Source organism: Micromesistius poutassou (genome assembly GCF_964030765.1).
Source record: "Micromesistius poutassou genome assembly, chromosome: 10".
Taxonomy (NCBI): domain Eukaryota; kingdom Metazoa; phylum Chordata; class Actinopteri; order Gadiformes; family Gadidae; genus Micromesistius; species Micromesistius poutassou.
In genome coordinates this window covers 6,608,521-6,628,406 of record NC_140280.1, presented here as the reverse complement: position 1 = coordinate 6,628,406, position 19,886 = coordinate 6,608,521, and the positions used below count along the sequence as shown (strand labels likewise).

At 44.7% G+C, this 19,886-nt stretch overlaps 1 protein-coding gene across 1 annotated transcript; it reads right to left on the bottom strand.

Moving 5' to 3' along the window:
* Window positions 1-638: 638 nt before the first annotated feature.
* Window positions 639-19,416, bottom strand: LOC311354656 (glycogen phosphorylase, muscle form-like). The gene is made up of 20 exons (XM_084474474.1): window positions 19,053-19,416; window positions 15,380-15,481; window positions 14,938-15,016; window positions 14,517-14,620; window positions 14,100-14,231; window positions 12,800-12,911; window positions 12,316-12,398; window positions 10,861-11,004; window positions 10,561-10,653; window positions 10,053-10,199; window positions 9,336-9,499; window positions 8,714-8,828; window positions 8,453-8,554; window positions 7,989-8,136; window positions 7,417-7,475; window positions 6,390-6,531; window positions 4,879-5,086; window positions 2,044-2,178; window positions 1,749-1,815; window positions 639-1,509 (listed from the first exon to the last, which is right to left on the bottom strand). The coding sequence occupies exons 1-20, from the start codon at window positions 19,293-19,295 to the stop codon at window positions 1,363-1,365; spliced, it is 2,526 nt and encodes an 841-aa protein (XP_084330600.1). The 5' UTR covers window positions 19,296-19,416; the 3' UTR covers window positions 639-1,362.
* Between the last annotated feature and the right edge of the window lie 470 nt (window positions 19,417-19,886).

Below are 19,886 nucleotides of genomic sequence, written 5' to 3'. Positions count from 1 at the left end.
TTTTCACATCTCATGAGAATGCTTGTCCTCTTAGCCAATAAGAGGCTTGGGGCGCAATTAGCTTTGGGTCACACTGCCCCCATGTGAACTGCGAACACACACACACACGTGTGTGTGTGTGTGTGTGTGTGTGTGTTTTGAGTTCCAGGTTATGCTTGGGACACACAGTTGTGCGAGAGCTGCTTTATTGTTCACTGTTTTATCAGTTTGATTCATTTGTAACAATGACTGCATTTACAATATACATTAACCGGAATAAGGCATTAATCAGAATATGACGCATTTTCTGATTGCCTTAATCAGGTTAAGATCCATAGTCGGGTTAAGGTTGTCCATGTAAACGCAGTAAATACGCCTACAATTTTTATTATACGCAGATATATTTTGGGCATCAGATTCCGTAATTAATGTACTATTATCTAAAAATAAATGTTTTAAATAAATCTCTGAAGTATCCTACATTATTAATAGTTATAAAGTTGGCTTAATAAAGCAAGTGGCCTATTTTAACTTTTTTGTTTGATGACTGTTATGATGTTATGATGTTATGATGACTGATGCTGATACCTATATGATTTGTCGACTAAAATGCCAAATGTAGTGAGTAGGACCAGGCAGAAAGTAACTGAAATCTTCCATCCGTTTGAGACAAGACATTTATTCACAATGGGTGTTATTGTAAATAAAATATTCTTTACTTAAAAAAATAAAGACTACTGCTGAAATCACAAATCCCCTCAGGCGTGTCACAGCAACACATTAACTCATCCGGCCCCCAAAGATTCTTCCAAATACAAATAGGGCACCATCATGGTTGGACAAACCCTGCGGTGGTCTTTATGGCTTTGCTGTTGCAGGTGTAAGGCAGACGGGGGTCTCTGGCCGTGAACACCAGACGCTGTGGAGTAAATAAAACCTGCAGCGCACTTAAAGGGGAAGAGGACCATCGTTTGCAGTGTTTTCTCATCAGCACGTCCAGCGGACGTAGTAACATAACCGCTGCCCATATATGGTCAATAAAACGACTCTCTGGAGCACTTGCTTGCTACGTTAGCTTGCTTGTTGATAGCATAAAGAAAAACAGAGTTTGACTGTATAGAACCGCCACAGAATGTTACAAGACACAGTTTAAAATGATACACACGCGTAGGGAGGCCATTCATTTGTTGTGGAAAACTTGCGATCATCACTGACTGTAAGCGCCACACTACTCTGCAACCCAATTCATTTTCCCAAAGATAATTTATTTAGCGTGAAGGCCGATGTGACATCGCCGACGGGGGCTACAGGTAGGCTCATGACGGCAGGTGTGGTGTAGGAGTGACGAGCGGTGTCTATGGTGGGATCTCGGCGGAAGGCCCTCTAGATATCGTCGGGGGCCTTCATCTTCTCAAGTGTGGGCTCCATGCCCCAGATCTCGCGGGCGTACTGGGCGATGGTGCGATCGCTGGAGAACTTTCCAGAGCCGGCGATGTTGTAGATCACCTTCTTGGTCCATTCTTTGGGGTTCTGGTGAGAAGAAGACGGGGGAACGTGTCAATAAATACATTTGTGATGTAAATGCCATTTGGGCGACGCTTTCTTCCGCAGTGTCTTAAAACAGCAGTTTGAGTGCAGTGCATGTAAGCATGGGTTGGCCCAGTGGGAATAGAACCCCCCCCCCCCACCTAGCCATGGCAGTGGTAATGCCATGCTCTACCAGAGAGACAGGAAATGTGTTGCAATGGAGATAATTCTTGACGCCCCACCTTGTACAGTTCATTGACTTGTTCTTGGCATTTGATGTAATCTTCATAGTCTGCAAACACTTTAAACCTAAGAAAAGAATGAACAAAATATATATTATAATAGATTATGATCATTCTAATAAATATCTTCGGCAAACCTTTTACCTGGTCGTCAATTGTAAATGTACATTTCCGATGTCGCCATTTTTTATTTGAATTATTTGACCGACAGACAGAGAGCTAGACAGCGAGATATGGGACAGGTAGACGTAGAGATGAAAGGACAGACGGACAGGCAGGCCGCCAGGTGCGTTACCTGTCATGGTGCATGAGCATGTCCACTATCTCCTTGAAGAGGTCAGGCTGCTTGGGACTGAAGAACCCTCCGGAGATCTGGTCCATGGCCTGCTTGAGCTCTGGCAGGCGGTTGTAGTAATCCGCAGCATGGTATCTGCACGGCACCGCAGGGAGGATACACACTTAATTATTTTCATTCATGCAGCCAAACATTGGTTGATTTCTTTATTGTGAAAAGTCGACGTTTCTGCTCCGCAACCTACGGCCTTTGTGGCTCAAACTTGACGTGCGGGGGGAGGGTGGTTGGGTGAGGGTGTGGGGAGGAGGGTGTGTGTGGGAAGGAGGGGGAGTGTGTGTCAGTGAGGGTAGTAGTGTGTGGACGAGTGTGTGTGGGTGAGAATGTGTTGGTGGTTTTGTAAAGGAGAGAGTGTGGGTGTGTGTGTGTGTGTGTGTGTGTGTGTGGTGCCTGGTGGTGAGTCTGCATGGGGGGTCCGACCGTGATATATCGGATAACCAGAACCAATGTGTTCAGGTGCGTCAGGTCTAGACACAAGTTACAGTGTGATCTGATAGGCTGCCTCTTGCCACCTAGGGATTATGATTTTGAACGGGTTCGGCAATGATTACCTTTGACATATTTTGTATTTCTAGAAATCATCCGTTGCGCATCCCACGCATGCGTATTACATATTTCCATTTCAAAGGTGGCACAAGACTCTTTATATGTAGGCTTGGTATATATAGGATTGTGTCAATGTCAGTTTGATACACAAATATGGACTTGATTATATAGGCTTACATTATATAGGGTTGATACCTAGGCTAGATATTGATATAAAGGCTTTATATATAGGCTTGGCATATTGATATACAGGCTTCATATTTAGGCTTGACATATTATTATATATAGGCTTGTATATAGGCTTGACATATTGATGTATAGGCCTGATATTGATATATAGGCTTTATATTTAGGCTTGACATATTGATATATGGACCTGATAGGCTTTATATGCTTGGTATATAGGGCTTAAATAATGGAGCTGGAATCGTAATGGCAGCGCATAAACTGTGATGGCTGGCCACAAACCGGGAGAAAAAGTGCATAAACCATGTCTCCTCACCCCAAACATTTGAGTTTACGACAGGTCAATGATTGCTTTCCCCTGGTTCTACAAAGATCATTCCTTGTGTTCCCTGGGACAGTTTGATCTTTGACTAATAGGGAATGTCAGGTTGACTTGCAACCCACTTACCTGCACTGTGACGTACCTTCACATAGCCCTCCGCAGTGCTCAGAGTCAGACCCAAGGGCAGACATGTAAACTAAAACGTCCTAATGATCACATCCCATGTCCAGAATGCACAGAATCTCTTCTCAATTTCAGTAGATAACGCCTGACTGCTAATTTGATCTCTTTTGGTAATTCTAGTTTTATCTAAAAAGGTTCCTTCAAAGGTCAAGCAGTTTATGATTATTTATTGTCTGGGATTAATGGGACCAAGCCCGTCTCCCAACTGTGTCCACAACCGTTTGAATGCAAGAATCCACATTCAATTTGAACGAAAAGACCCTCTTAGCGTCTAGCCCTGGTAGCTGGGATTTTAAACATCATCCCCATTGATCATGAAGTGTTTTGTGACCACTGTGGTTGTGCTTCTCTTGCTCGGTGATCACAGCAGCAGCCCTCTTCCCAGCGAGGGGCTCTGGGCCCTGGAACCTTCCCGAGTCTCCCTGCTGTGGAGTCCAATTATGTCTGAGAAGGCTGCATTCCTTCTGCTGTGTGTGCGTGCACTGTGGTGCGTGTGTGCGTGTGTGCATGTGTGCGCGTGTGCGTGTGCGTGTGTGTGTGTGTGTGTCTGTGGGCGTGGGCTTTACTGCTGGATTCACGGCGTGAATTCTTTCTTTCTATTAATACAGTCTACCCGATCTCTGCGCCGCCGGTAGCCTCAGACAGTTACCATGGCAACGTCAGGTCTCACAGATCCCTGACAACACGTAAAGGATGGTTTAGAATAGATTTGCTCTTTTCTTTTTGTACTTTTGTATAAATGATGATACAGTGCGCATGTTGTCAAATAATATACACAAAGAAAAAGATGAAAAGGTGTTATTATGGCTTTTGCAATGTCCTGCCTGCAGGGGGCGATATTGCGTAGCCCCCTGCTATATTTTAAAGACATAAAAGTGTCAAATTGTTTTTTGTTTGTTTTAGCAATATGTCTTATGTCTTCAACATAGTAATCTATGCCATTTTTGTTCACAATAAGACTTTAATTTAGAGCAAACAGGAGTGAAATCCCATGTTTAACCAGTCCCTGTCAACCAGGACCCTGAGTGTTCCCTTCTACGGGAACGTCGTTCGGTGCTCTTTTCGTGTCGTAGAAGTGCCTTGTAAGCGTGCCCTCCGACGGTGGCGAGACGTGTGCGTGTGCGGAGGGCAAAGCGCCGTCTGTGCAGCGGGGGTTGTTGACGTCTGCATCCGAGAAACCAGATAAGCTTCTCGAACAGTAAAAGTGTGTCGCATTCCATATAAATCACTCATTATAACTCAAACACAACATGAACACAAAGCTGCCGTGGGTCATGTCCACTGGGATGACTCCTCCTTCCTAGAACTCTAAGCCCCAAATGTTTTTTTGTTTTTTTTCGAACAGTGTTCCAATTCGAGCTGAAACAGGGACTGTTGATATCGCCATGACAACCCAGGTGTATGTCGCGAGTGTCACAGACGCGTGCAAACTTTTTTCACACATACAAATTTGATCACATACTGTTAATGGCGTCCAAACACATCGGGGCGACACCCCCCCCCCCCCCCCCCCCCCCGCGTGAGGCGGAGCCCCTCCTTACCCCTTCTTATCCAGCGCGTCCACGTCGTCCACCCTCATGCCGAAGATGAAGAGGTTCCCGTCGCCGGCCTCCTCGGCCATCTCCACGTTGGCTCCGTCCATGGTGCCGATGGTCAGCGCGCCGTTCAGCATGAACTTCATGTTGCCCGTGCCGGACGCCTCCGTGCCGGCAGTGGAGATCTGCTGGGAGAGGTCGGCCGCGGGGATGGCTGTCCGGAGAGAGAGAGAGAGGCTGGTTAGTCCAGGAGACGGGAGAGGGAGAGGGAGAGAGAGAGAGAGAGACCCGATACAGGTCCAAGCTCTCTATGAATCAGCCTACCATAAAAATACTGAGGTCGGCTAACAACATTTCATCCGACCCTAAGCAGGTCCTGAACACAGAGTAAAATCGATCCCCATCAAATCGGAGATCTAGGGTTCCAACTAGTGATCGACCGATATATCGGCCGGCCGATATTAACGGCCGATATTTGCGTTTTTTACGTGTATCGGCCGATTCTTTTTTTTTTTCTTTTCGGCATGATTCACAGACAGACAAATTTAATAATTGTTCCTTTTTTAAATTAACACTTGTAACATTTGTTATCATCATTGTGTCATTTTTATGATGTAAATTGAGGGAGCAAAAGCAGTATCGGTTCCAAATATCAGCTCAAGAAAATCATCGGCTAAAGCTGAAAAAAATCGGTACCGACAACGGCCCTAAAAAATCCATATTGGTCGATCCCTAGTTCCAACATTCAGAAAGGTTAGACTGAAGCACTCTTTTGTTCACCAGTCAATCCTTGAACTGGCACCTAATCCCATATCAAATGCACGCCGATGGGCCCTAAATGTTGATGAATGTATGTATTTCTATTTTATTTTTTGGGTCCTGTCTTGATGTCCTGTTTTTGATGTCTTGTCTTGTCTGTGATATTTGTAAATGGAGCTGCTGGGATGCAAGACAAATCGTATCATATAACTGTCATCTCTTTATCTATCAATACACGATTTCTTTAGTTTAGGGTATAGTGTTCATTTTTTCTACTTGTGCACGCAAGATGACCCACGTCTACTCTATCCGTCCATCCGTCTGGCTATCTTTATGTCACTCACTTTTTCCTTTTATCAAACGTCAAAGGCCCTGTTGGCTGTGATATATGTGATAGGTAGAAAGACAGATGGATAAATCAATGGCTGGATATTGATGATCTGTCCAGTCATGCATCTATCCATCTCATTTAGCAAAGCAAATAGGGCAGTGGACAGTTCTACGGTTTGATAGATAGAATGATGGATGGATTAATTGATAGATGGATGGATAATCTATCCAGTTATTGCTCATATTTAGCAGAGCAAATAGGGCATTTAATGTTGATTAGATGAATGTAAAGACAGCAGCATCTTGATTCTGCAGGGGAAGGGGTAATGCTAGAGAATAGAGAATGAGAGAGAGAGAGAGAGAGAGAGAGAGAGAGAGAGGGCGTGGGTGTTAGGAACAAAGGGAACCCAGGTGAGTGATAGTAGCACCTTTCTCGGCCAGGGTGACTCTGTAGTTCTCCAGGAAGATCACCTTCAGGCGGTCGCCCACCACCGGGTCGTTATTGATCACCTCACCAATGGCTGTGATCATACGGATGATCATCTTGGCGGTGTGGTAACCAGGGGCCGCCTGCGTAGCAACAGTATGAGCGAGAGAGAGCGAGAGAGAGCGAGAGAGAGGAAGATGGGACATGTAGAGAAAGAGAGAGGGAGACAGTGTGATGAAAAAATCGACATGTTGTTCATTTTATAACTTAGGCCTTGTTTTCTATATTCGCATATTGCCTTGCCATCCTGCCTTTCCCCAGAGTCGACTATTTATTGACCTTTGTGCTTGGTTCAGCCACCTCACCAAGGAGCGATGTTGTCAAAATGTTAACCCATGTGCTCTGATCAGCTGTCCCACCTTCCTTAGAGTTAACCAATAATATAACCTTTGTTATATTATAAAAATGTAAACCAGTCACAAGGGAGAAGACATCCTCTTCTCCTTGATAAGAACACAGGCAACTCTGTGTCTTGGGTAAACATTACTTGATTTGATTATTGACATCTGCAATGTGGGAAGGATCTGAAACGGTATAAATAACTCTGTCAAACTGTATTCTGGACTCACTCTGCTAGAGAGGAGTCTAATGTATGCATGCATTAAACCTAGGATAATTGTCTGCCAAGTATTGTGTGCTCTTTTGCATTGAGAAATCTCATCTGTCCTAGACGCAATATCTGTTGCGTCTAGGACATAAGGAAATTGCCATGACAACAGTTTGAGAAAGATATTGGGGGAGAGGGAGAGGGAGAAAGACAGACGTGTTACACAGAGAGAGAGAGAGAGAGAGAGAGAGCGAGAGAGAGAGAGAGACAGAGAGAGAGACAGAGAGAGACAGAGAGAGAGACAGAGAGAGAGAGACAGAGACAGAGAGAGAGAGAGAGAAAGAGAGACATAAAAGGTGATAAATGACCTGTGGAACTTGTTTTCTGTCTGATTTAAGGTGGAACATTAAATGCAGCGAACCTTTCCTCCAATCATGACCGTTCTGGGAGTCCACTGCTTGTTGGGCTCCTTCTTGATCCCTGAGGAAGAAATCAGTGTTTTATTTAGCTGTGTGTATGTGTGTGTGCTTGTTGGACTGTTTGTTTGGGAGAGACTTTTTGGTCGAATTTACAGGCCCTAAAACGCCTATCTGCAGGAAACACTGGTGTCACCGGTGTCCTTAAACAACATATTTCACACACACTGCCAATGAAGCTGCTATATAGAGTTGTGTAGTGGCTACTGGTCGGTGTGTTGGTGACATGTGCTCTAGTGTGTTGGTGACGTGCGTCCGGGTGTTTGGGTGACATTTGTTATAGTGTGTGGGTGCCGTGCGTGGTGCTGTGTTGGTGTGTTGGTATGTCGTGGTGTGTGGTGGTGTGTTGTGTTCTGTTGCAGTGTGTTGTTGCCGTGCGTTGCGGTGTGTTGGTGTGTTGGTGTGCAGGTGTGTCGGCGTGTGTCGCAGTGTGTTGTTGCCGTGCGTGGCGGTGTGTCGGTGTGTGTTGCAGTGTGTCGGTGTGCTGGTGTGTCGGTGTGCGTGGCGGTGTGCGTACGGTTGTAGTAGGTGATCATGTGCAGGCAGTTGAGCAGCTGTCTCTTGTACTCGTGGATCCTCTTCACCTGGATGTCAAACATGGAGTTGGGGTTGATCTTCACCTTGTAGTGTTCCTCCAGGTGAGCAGCAAACTTCAGCTTGTTTTCCTACGCAGGCAGGAGGAAAGAAAAAGTCAACGATAATTAATACTCTTATATTATTATGACACTGTTTGTATATCAGAATGAACCGCTTTTTTTTAAAATATATATTTTTTCAATTTCTATGCTTTATGATAGTTAGACCGACAGGGAGGTATGGGAGATAGAAGGGAGGAAATGCAGCAAAAGCCAACGGGCAGGAGTTGAACCCGGGTCGCTGGGGTCAGGACTAAGCCTTAATGGTACGCGTTCTACCCGGTGAGCCACTGAACCTCTTTACTGCAGTGAATGAAGGCTATTCACTATTCGTCTGTTACTGTACCTGCTTGATTTTGGCGATGTCTCGGATGAAGGCCTCGTCGTTGACGTACTTGAGCAGTCCCTTCAGCTGGTCCAGGTCTCGGATGAAGTCCTCACCGATCCTCTGAGGAGCCATGCGAGCACACCGCCAACATGTTCTCAAACAGCAACGGCATGTACATGCCCTAAAGTACAGTTTACTGGGAGGAAACGCACCCAGCTTTAGGATGTGCATGAGTGTGCGTGTGTGTGTGTGTGTGTGTGTGTGTGTGTGTGCCCCCACCTCAGCGATGACCTCGGCCAGGCCAGGGTTGCACATGACCAGCCAGCGTCGGGGGGTGATGCCGTTGGTCTTGTTCTGGAACTTGTGGGGATCCATCTCATAGAAGTCCTTGAAGCTGGAGAGTATTCAAGGACACTCAATGACATTCAATGGACATTCAAGGACATTCAAGGACATTTAAGGTCTATCGTGGTTGAATCCATTAATATCCATCATTGTTCTAATATGTAACGTTGACTGTGTTTTTTTTTGCTCTGATTAGAACATATCTAAGTCCTGTGATCTGAATGTCCTAACATGAACTCCTCACCCATTTGTATGCACACGAGACAGCTTAAACTAGCATTTGAAGAGAGTTATGCGTGTCCTTGTAGGTTTACGTGGCGGGTTCGTTTGTTATCAGGGTTAACTCCCAGGGTTGACTCCGAGCCAAAGGACACCGGTTTCAAACCTCAACGTCTGCACTCTACCTTAAGGTACCTTTGAGCAAGGCTTGCCTTCTCCTTAATGACATGTATCTACGGGCAGGCTTTTGATAAAAAAACGTTTAGCGGAGCAGCTAAACGGGAGCACTCCTGAGTAATAAGATACCGGAGGTGCTGGACACACAGCCACTACTTACATGGTCGCTGTGAGGATGTCGGAGTGGATCTGGGCGACGCCGTTGACGGCGTGCGAGCCCACGATGCAGAGGTGGGCCATGTTGATCTTCTTCTGCCCGCCCTCCTCCACCAGGGACATGCGGCGCATGCGCTCGTGGTCGCCCGGGAATCTGGCGGCGACGTTCTGGCGGGGGACGACACCAGAGCGGAGAGATGCAGCGGGGAGAGTTCGACCAAGGTGATCGGATATGTCCGCGTCCACTAAATGCGTATTTATCTGTTTATGTGTGTTGTAATTATGCTTCTGATCCTCTAAAGTATATGCACATACTCACACATATGCACATTCAATCACACATAAATGACTGCAAAGAAAGGAGTGAAATACCTCAAAGGAATTGCATGTGCTAAATATGCATGTGAATTGTGCACATGCATATTTAGCTTGGAAATGACCCATTAACTACTCTGCAGAAAGAGCACAACAATCCATATTTACATATTTACATGTTTGAATCTGAAATGACTTGAATTAACATAACTTCTCGTTTTGAAGAGCGACCTTTGATAAGAACGTCATCAGACTTAAGGAAGCGTTAATCCCCTTAACCATATTAAACACCTCATCCTAAACGCCTCATTAGAGTACTTTCGTCAGGAGCAGGTGTGTGTGTGTGTGTGTGTGTGTGTGTGTGTGTGTGTGTGTGTGTCAGTGGAGGTGCAGTTCAGCCTCCTACCTCCATGTGGCGCCTGTTGATTTCGTAGATGATCTCCAGGTGACGGGGCAGGAGGTGGGCGAACAGGTCAACGGGCCAGCGCTCCAGCGCCTCGGGGAGAACCGTGTGGTTGGTGTACGCACAGGTACGCACACAGACGTCCCACGCCTAGCAACGCACACACACACACACACACACACACACACACACAGGTTAGGCAGGAGACAAGACAACAACTGTTTTACACGGAGCAATTAGGCCTGTCCACTAATAATTAGTGTCTTGCAGACAAACAACATTCATTAGATTGAATACATAAATATATCAAATCACGCTGGTTGTTGTATTGATTCAGCCTCGATTCTGCCCCCTACTGTTGACTTTTCGAATGACAATACTCAACTTTTAAAGTTAAAAGTCCCAGGTGCAATCATAAATCAACCTTTTTATTGTCCTTGAAGGTTGGTGAAAAAGGACTTGGGTTGGATATTAAAATAATGGTATTTGTGTGATGTCGGTGAAGGCTGACCTTGTCCCAGGTCAGTTGTTCTTCGTCCACCAGCACCCTCATCAGCTCGGGGATTGCCATGGCAGGGTGGGTGTCATTCAGTTGAATGGCGACCTACACACATCCACAAGTTACTAACTAACTTAGAAAAGATCCCTTAAAAACGGCAACAATCTCACGTCTCACGTCATCTCAAAACAATATCAAGCCCCAATCAATGCCTATAAAAAAAACTTCAAATGCAACTCAACTCAAAACCTGAAACGGTGAAAATAGCCGAGAAAAGGGAGCGGTATATCCTTCAGAAGTGTTTTGGCGTACCTTGTCAGGCAGTTTGTTAAAGTCTGTGCGAACGACTTCCCTGGAGCCAAACTTTGAGACCTTGAAGCGACGGATGATGTCCTGGAGGGTGGCAGAAACCACAAAGTACTCCTGTTTCAAACGCAGCTCCTTGCCTTCGAAGAACTGCATGGAGACAGACAGACAGACAGACAGACAGACAGGTTTATCTCTCACCCTATCTTCTCACAGTCAAGAGTGTTCTGTTGCACAAAAGATTCAACAGCTCTCTCTGTTTGAGCTTAAAAAGAAAAGAAAAGTGTAAACCGTGTTTTCACATCTACATATTAACATAAAGACGAATATAACTGAGGTATTTGTTTCACAAATTGATGCCTTGGTTGAGGCAAACCTAAATGGATATAGTTTAATAATGTGTGTATATCTGTGCGTGTGCGTGTGTGCCTGTGTGCCTGTGCGTGTGTGTGTGTGTGTGTGTGGGTGTGTGAGCATAAAAACGATTTTCCTATAGTCCACGCCTCACGACAATTGAATGGCGGTACCAGAATATCACCGTTTATATTACCACTCTGCTTTCAAGTGCTGCTGTTGCGTATGTCTACTACAGTCCTCCTGGCACGGAGGAATCAAACTGAAAGGAGCACTTAATCATTCAGCAGTCAAACGTGTGATTAGCGGGTTATCATCTACTGTCTGTGGTTATCATTGAACCCTCCCCGAGCAGCCAGGGATTTAGTGGTCAGGACTTAAGATCTGGGCAGATATCCCTCCTCAGAAACACGTTTCAGGGAGGCCGCCGCTGGCTAAAGGGAGAGCACAGCCAGACCCAGATTATGGAAATACACCTCATCCTCCGCTGAAGAAACCTCAGGATCTTCATGCTAGTTGTCACGTGTGCATTTATAATCCTATATTTCCATATGTCCTACACGCGTTTAGTGTTGAAGTTCTCTCCGTTTTTGAGTGGATTGGTTGAACAAATGTTAAACGAACAAGGTGTTTTTAACATTTTGTAAGTGTGGTCTCTTGTTGAATCAATGCACAATCAATATGATGCAGGGAGGCTACTTTTGAGCTAGATTTGTGCGGCTGCACTCTGCTGCAATCTTGTGGCACTATAATCTGAGCTTTCAACCTAATGAACCCCAAAGACTCGGTGCACACTGTACACACGCTTTCTTCGTGATAGCAGTTGTCATGGTTACACCCGTTTGCCCTCCCACTTTTCAGGTGTTCCCTCAATTTATTATGCCGTTTGAATTTCCTTTTCCTTTATGTGTTATCCTGCTCAGTTTCCAGTCAGCGTATTTGATCTCTCTCTCTCTCTCTCTCTTTCTCTCTCTCTCTCTCTCTCTACCTCTCTATTTCCTTCAACATACAGTGACCTTCACATTGAGAATAGTTTAATAGTTCCTCTGTGGATAATAATAAGCAGGAAGGGAATGGATGATTTGTGTAAATGTGCAGACGGCTTACGTTGTCGTTTGGATACAGAACACGGGAGATGTTTTCTGCCAGGTTCCTGTCCAACACTGCCTGGATGTAGCCGCCAACGTTGACTTGCAAAGGAAATATATTATTATTATTATCAACCTTAACCTTCATATCAAATATTGTTTTAAAGTTAACTGTCAACAACATCAAAATGTATATGTGATCGTTTTGAAATATTCTGGATGTACCCGCAAGTAATCTTAGATATTGGATATAGTGGCCAATGTTAAATGTCAAAATATTTATAACAATAAATAAACATATCATAATCAGAAAGTATTCTGGATGGATCTGCCGCACATGTCAACATTGACATACTGTACGCCGTCATCAAAGAACAGTCCTCAATTAACTCATCCAAAAAAATAACAACAACAACAATAATCATAAACAATTGATCCATCAAAAACGTAACGCTTATGAATCATTCGTCTCTGATTAGTAAAGACCCCCCTGAGCCACTCACAGTCTTTGAGGTTGAAGTCACAGGGGGCTTTGGCGGACCACAGCCTCATGGTGTTGACGACGTTGTTCCTGTAGCCGGGGATGGGCGTGTCGTAGGGCAGGGCCAGCACCACCTGACAGAGATGAGGGCACGGTGGGGGAAATACAGTTAGAAGTTTTTTTTTCATTTTTTTATGCTTTATGATAGAGTGAGATAGACAGGAAGAAAGGAGAGAGAGGGGAGGACATGCAGCAAAGGAACACGGGCAGGAATCAAACCCGCGTCGCTGCGGTAAGGACGGTATGGTACGCACTCTAGCCAGTGAGACCCCCCATGAAGTTTTCGTGTTTTATATATATCTGGGTTGAGACAAATCAGTGGAAGGGACATCCGGACATGGGATTTAGAAAAGTACAGTGGAGATTTAATTTATCTGGATGGACTAAGGAATATGTTTTGGATGGGGCAAAACAATAGGACCAAAAAGTACTTAGGAAGTTGTTCTTTATCTGAGAGTTTTAAACTCGGAGAGAAGAGAAAACCCTAACAGTGAGAGGTTTTACTTTTATCTGGGTGGAGATACCAATCAGTTCAGGGACCTCAAGACAGACATTTAAAAAAAATACAGTTGGAAATTATTTTTATATTTTTATCAAGGGACACGAATGGACTTTGAAGTGCATTCATGAAAGAGAAAGAAACTTCCAAATTGTAGTTTCTTTTGGTAGGTAGAGTCAAATAAAATCGATTGAAGGTACAATTTTCAACGGTTTTATGAATGTTATTTTCTCTCCCATTATTCTGTCCATTTGTGGGATGACTATCCCTGCTGAGATCTGAGAGGAGCTGCTTTGGCTACAGTTGGCTGATCTGCAGATTAGATGTTATGCTTGTCACACTGGACTTGAGCCCAGGAGTACAGCGAGCTAGCAATAAACAAAACAATATGAAACATTGCTTTGCCAATCTTGTTGGTGCGCACGGGTTGTGGACCCGTGTGTGTCTCGTATTGATGTTATTTATGTTGTGCAGGGTCTAGGGGGATGTTAAGTACACTAGTGGATGGATGATATTGGAAAGGTTATATGGTGGCTCAAGCTAGCTCGTGGGCGGATCACGTGGGAGATACACATTTCAGCAACCCGGGTTCGATTCTGACCTCCGCTCCTATGTTACATGTTATTCTCTCCCTCTATTGTCCAGTGCATAAAGACGCAAACGCCCCCTTTGAAATATATGTTCAACATGCATTGAAGGTTAAAAATGGCTTTGAATGTGTCAACGTAAGCTCCTGTAGACTTAATCTCTTTTCTTCCCTTACCTGAGTGTCAACCCATTTGACCCCATCAGGATGGTGTTCAGTTCTTCCGTAGAACTTCACTGGCCGCATGTATTCGGGGCGGGCCTTCTCCCAGGGGTTGCCGTAGCGCAGCCAATCGTCGGCCTCCTCCACCTGAGTGACGTTTGTGCCCCAGCAGAACAATTGTGTTGGTCACACAGACAAAGCGTCCAAGGGGACAGGTGCCAGGGGAATGATAATGAAGACTATGCATTGTGCGTCTGCGAGCAGAGTCAGCCCTGGTGGCGCAAACCAATGAGCCCTCCTCTGTTTAGTATTCATTTAATTACATTTAAAACCAAAAATAATGATGCAATTAATTGATTAGAGATATATATATATATAGTATACATTGGATACAATGGTGGATTTATAGAATAAGAGAAAGGGGGTTCAGACCTGCCAGCCGTTGACAATTTTTTGATTGAAGATACCAAATTCATAACGTATTCCATAACCGTACGCCGCGAGTCCCAGAGACGCCATGGAGTCAAGGAAACAAGCTGGGGACACACAGATGTATTCATATTCATATTATTTATATATCTATATTTAAATAAACAGGATAGTACAACAGGATATTAGGGCAGGACAGGTTTGAAGATTTCTTCAGTGTCATGTTTTTCCCACTCAGGATTCGATTAGGGACAGCAGGGCTAGGAAGTCGGCGGTAGATGAGGCACTAATTGTGTTCTGATTGGTTGGTCATGCACCCACAAAAACAGAAAAAATCAGTCCGGATGGACATCAGGGTGATTAATAATGGAGCAAGTACAACAGTATTTATGAATAGGCATAGTATAGTGTGTGTTTTGTTTACCAGCCAGACGACCCAGTCCTCCATTTCCGAGACCGGCATCTTCCTCCATCTCCTGCAGCTCCTCCATGTCCAGACCCAGCTAGATGACAGACGCACACATCACACCACAGCATAACACACAATACAATGTTACCAACACACATGACAACATATCACGCATCGATGTTACACTGCCCGACAATACTCGAAAACCATGGCTCACGATACAGTCTCCAAAAGAAGTCCTCTCAAATAGGACCTCACAATACAGTCCCCAAAAGAAGTCCTCTCAAATAGGACCTCACAATACAGTCCCCAAAAGGAAGTCCTCACTAGGAGGGCCTCACAATACTGTCCCCAGTAGGAAGTCCTCACTAGGAGTTCCTACTGGGGACTGTGGAAGTCCTCACTAGGAGGGCCTCACGACAGTCCTCACACAGCACCAGCGGGTGGTATATCTCACCTGGTAGGTGGCCTCGTCGCAGGCGTTCTCCAGGGCCAGGTTCACCATGGTGTTCTGCAGAGTGCGGCCCATGTAGAACTCCAGGGAGATGTAGTACACACGCTGGGGACGGAGGAGAATGGAGTAGAGTTTAACAACACGGTCTATGTTTATTTATGTTTCACTTTATGTTGGATTGGGTTGAATGCTGCTGCCGTCTTGAACAGTTCTCTCGTGCCAATTGTGAAATTGAAGTCATATATTATATTTATATGTAGTCGAGATTAATTCAGTCAAGATCGGAAATGGTTTTGAATATCCCTTATTCATCAGAATATGAGTGAATGATTTTATTTTTTGTTCTTTTTTATATATATCATCTCAGCTGCATGTGGAGAAATGTCGATCATTCCACGTCACACTCATTTTCAGTCCTGCTGTGTGATGGATTTTCTTTGTTTGATTGATTATCTGTGAATTAATTTTCACCCTCATTGGGTCTCAGTGGGAACAACACAACAGCACGTCATTGTGCAGTCATGCTATTCCACCAGATGGAGAAGTATTCATAATACAACAACTCACTCACCATTAATCTCTCTCTACAGGTTGCTGAGATGAAAGCTTACTTCAGCCCGGATGAAGGCCATAATTAGCATTTTCTTTGCTAATACTAATAACCAGTGTGTATGAAGCATATTTAATTGCATAACAAAAATGCAATGATGATTAAAGTTGTGCGGACATGGAAATAAAATAAAAAAATAGATTTAACAAATAGTAAATGAAAGAACAATGAAAGTGCTTCAAAAGAATAAAGAACATGGCAGCAGTTATACCTACAAGATACGATTAACCACTTGTCCTGTGTGTACTCTCTATCTTTTCTCGGCCACTGTGGACACACACACACACACACACACACACACACACACACACACACACACAAACACACGGTCAACAGTTCAAGGTTGACGCCCAACTCAACAATTCACACGCGCAGAGGTGAGGTTTCTCTCTAAGGGTTAAGTGATCTCTGCTGAAGGACACTTCTTACAGTGGCGGACATGAGGAATTAAACCAGCAACCCCCCCCCTCCACCCCCCCAGTTGTTCGATGACCTTCTCAGCCTCTGGAGGAGTGTGCGGCCGGCTATTATTTGAGTGCAGAGATCCGACTATGTTACCACCAGCACCATGTGACACCCGAGCCTGGGCTTAGCCCTCTGACATTTAGCTTTGTCCCTGCTTAACCAGAGAGAGAGAGGGGGGAGAGAGAGCGAGAGAGAGAGAGAGAGAGAGAGAGAGAGGGAGAGGGGGGGGGGGGAGGTGGAAGAGGGGGTGGGGGAGTGCCGACATATTCTTAATAGGTATTATAAGAGGATATAGAAAGAGGAAGGGAGGGGGGGGTAAAAGTAGAGGTGTAAGATGAGAGAGAGAGAGTTGAGGGAGTTGAGAGCAGAGGTAAGAGAAGAGGTGAGAGATGAGAGAGAGAGAGAGAGAGAGAGAGAGAGAGAGAGAGAGAGAGAGAGAGAGATGGGGGGAGGGGGTAAGAAAAGAGTTGAGAGATAAGAGAGAGCGAGGGAGAGAGAGGTGAGGGAGAGAGAGGTGGTGGTGGGGGGGGGGTCGTTCTACAGGCAGAGGAAAGAGAAGAGAGAGAGAGATTGAGGGGGAGGGGGTAAGGGAAGAGAGGTTAGGGGTCAGGCCAAGAGTATTTAAAGTATTATGTAACGCAGACCATTCCGTTGACAACCCCTGAGTTATAAATAGCAGCAGTAGGGGTCATCTGAAAAGGTCGGTCCAGAGAGCGATACCCGGGCATTGTGGGTCCCGGAGCAGTGGGTCCCGGTGGACAGCCGGGTGGGTTCGAGGGGGGGTGTACAAGTGAAATGAAGTTGTTCCCCGAGATGTTTGAGAAGCGCCGCTAAATCTAAGTGTGAAACCAAGAGTTTAATGTTTCATTTCCAGCTGGTGGACAAGAAAAAACTTGTCTACCAGCTACACTGCTTTGGAATGCTTTAGAATATTTAAAATGTATTTTTATACATTTTTTTATGATTGTATTCTTATATGACTTGGCGAGGAAATGATGGAGAGTGATTTTGATGCCTCGGGTATCGTGGTTTTGGGGCCAGGGCCTGACTCGAAGAGTGGTAAAGGTTCAACATACGTGATGGTTTATTCAGAGGTACAAGGTGAGCAGACATGCACTTAAGGAATGAAGCAGCTCCCGGATCCAGGTCATTATTCAGTCTGTCTGTCGGTACGGGCGGAATGGTCAATAAGCCACTCCCACGGGGTCTGATTCACCAAGAAAAATGTTCAGTCCATATTGGTAGGGGCAGAATGGTAAATAAGCCACCCCTATAGGGTCAGATTTATCTCACAAGCATAAAGCTTTATATTGTGTTATCTTGACCACTCTGTGTAGGAGCAGAAACTAGTAAGAACTGGTGTTTGCACTTTGAATGTGTGGTCCAATGAGGTACCAATGTTAGCTTTAATATATTTTAGTCTAATAAGATAATAGAGTAAATGAATTTACATCATAAATCTCTCAGTACAAACATGAATGTAACTGTACTCCTACTTCTCCCCTTCCTCCCTTTGCCCTTATGATGTACTTTCCTTTGACTAGTACCTACCCTCTGACCTTTACAGGAAAGAGCACCACCACCATGCAAGTAAAGTTCAAAGGTCAGAGAGAGTTGAGGATGAGTTCTCCCTGCCTACATGTATCACAATGTTCAAGGCCTTCCCTCCATGTAGGGGATTCTCAATACTGGAAAATAGCAGTTTGACCTTTTATTCTTAAGTAAACGTATTTCAAATACACTAGAATGCTTTTCTCTGGCAGTAAATAAATAGTAAATACGAATGCAAAAAATTAAGAGATGATCAATGTAGTTACACCTTGTTATTTTTCATATACTACAATCGGATACTGTAATCATTTGATTAAGTTGGAACAAAAGTAGTTAACATGCAATAAACTTGTCCTGGTGCACACTATCTCCCAAATGTATCTTCTGATGTACTATAGTTCTAAGGAGTCATTTCAGTACATGACCTTTCATCATATTCAACAGCGTTTATTCAACAGGGCTGAGGAACGGCTTAGCACAGTGCTAGAATATCAGGCTCCTGCAAAACGCTAAGAGAGTTTTGTGATGTCTGCCATTCAAGTGTTTGGATAGCATTCAAGTGTCCTTGTGCAGATATAATATCGTGGACAAGGCTTTGGGCTGGCGGTAAATCGGTGTGCTATTATTCCTTTAGAGGAAGCCTCTGCGTTCAGGACTCGAGTGAAAGAACATCAACACATTGGATGAGGTTTTTGTCAGTGTTTTTGTTGTTCTGTTGTTGTAAGTATCTCAAGTAAAGACGCAGGTGTGACTGCCACATTGAGATCATTAAAGTGTGTGTCATGGGCGACGAATTTCCATACACAGTGTGAAGCCTTAGTTGAATGAATGTCCTGATTCCTTTATTAATGAACTGTAATCAAGTTTATAAAAGTCTTGATTACATTCTAGATGCACAGCCTCCTGCGCTCCATAACAAGTAGGCAATCCCCTAGCCATCCCCTCGGTTTTTGCATTGAATACAAAAACTTCGACTGCTAATATCTGAATATCTGGGGGGGTGGGGGGGGATCTGCTGAACCAATAAGTTAAGTGAAGTGATGGACTTACTTTGGGGTCCTTCTCATAGTAGTGCTGCTGTGTCCTGATCCAGCGGCCCACCAGATGGTCCCGCACCGTGTTGGCCAGAGCAAAGTAGTAATCCCGCTTGGTGGCCACGATCCGGTCCTTCACCAGCGTGAAGTGGAGGTGGCGGTTGAAGCTGCTCTTCAGCTCCGTCACGTTCTCCACGCCGGCCAGGCCGCGCACCGAGATCTGCTTCTTGCGATCATGGTCGGAGAGCGGCTTGGACATGGTATACACCGCGGTTTGGGTTCGACTCAGGGGACGGGAATGTAAACACAGTGCGGATGAAGTGAGTAGCTCACAGTCAAACGGCCAGGCAGGGAGCGAGGGAGAGAGAGACACGGGCGGTACAGTCTCAAGTTCAACTATTTAAAGGCACCGGTGTGAGAATATTGAGGAGAGGGTGGAGAGAGGAATATATTAGGGCGGGGGAGGGATGGGGAGGTTTTTAGTCGGTGTTTCAATCCCTGACGTGTGTTAATTGCTCAGGGTCTTCAGATATGGATATTTTAACTGACTATAGTGTTTGAAAGTCCTGCCAACATGCAAGACTGCCTTTGAGCAACTTTGTTATATTAAGCAACATGCTTTACAATCTGATTATGCAATGTCAATATATACACAGGTTTGAATAATACATAATATAGCCAGCAGGATATGTAGCCCAATATTCATTTCCATTAGATTTATCAGTGATATAAATTATTTAGGTTTTGTTTCTTTGGAATTGGTATTGGCATTTGCCATTTATATGGGCACTAATATGAAATTTGTCAGTAATGAGAGGACATTAGTTTTGATCGGTTATATTATACATCG

Excerpts from the sequence above, each read along its gene's own strand:
- LOC311354656 (XM_084474474.1), bottom strand. The coding sequence starts at position 19,295 with ATGTCCAAGCCGCTCTCCGACCATGATCGCAAGAAGCAGATCTCGGTG. Across the intron at positions 10,654-10,860 it reads TTAACAAACTGCCTGACAAG|GTCGCCATTCAACTGAATGA; the intron begins GTACGCCAAAAC and ends GGATGTGTGTAG. Across the intron at positions 8,829-9,335 it reads GACATCCTCACAGCGACCAT|CTTCAAGGACTTCTATGAGA; the intron begins GTAAGTAGTGGC and ends AATACTCTCCAG.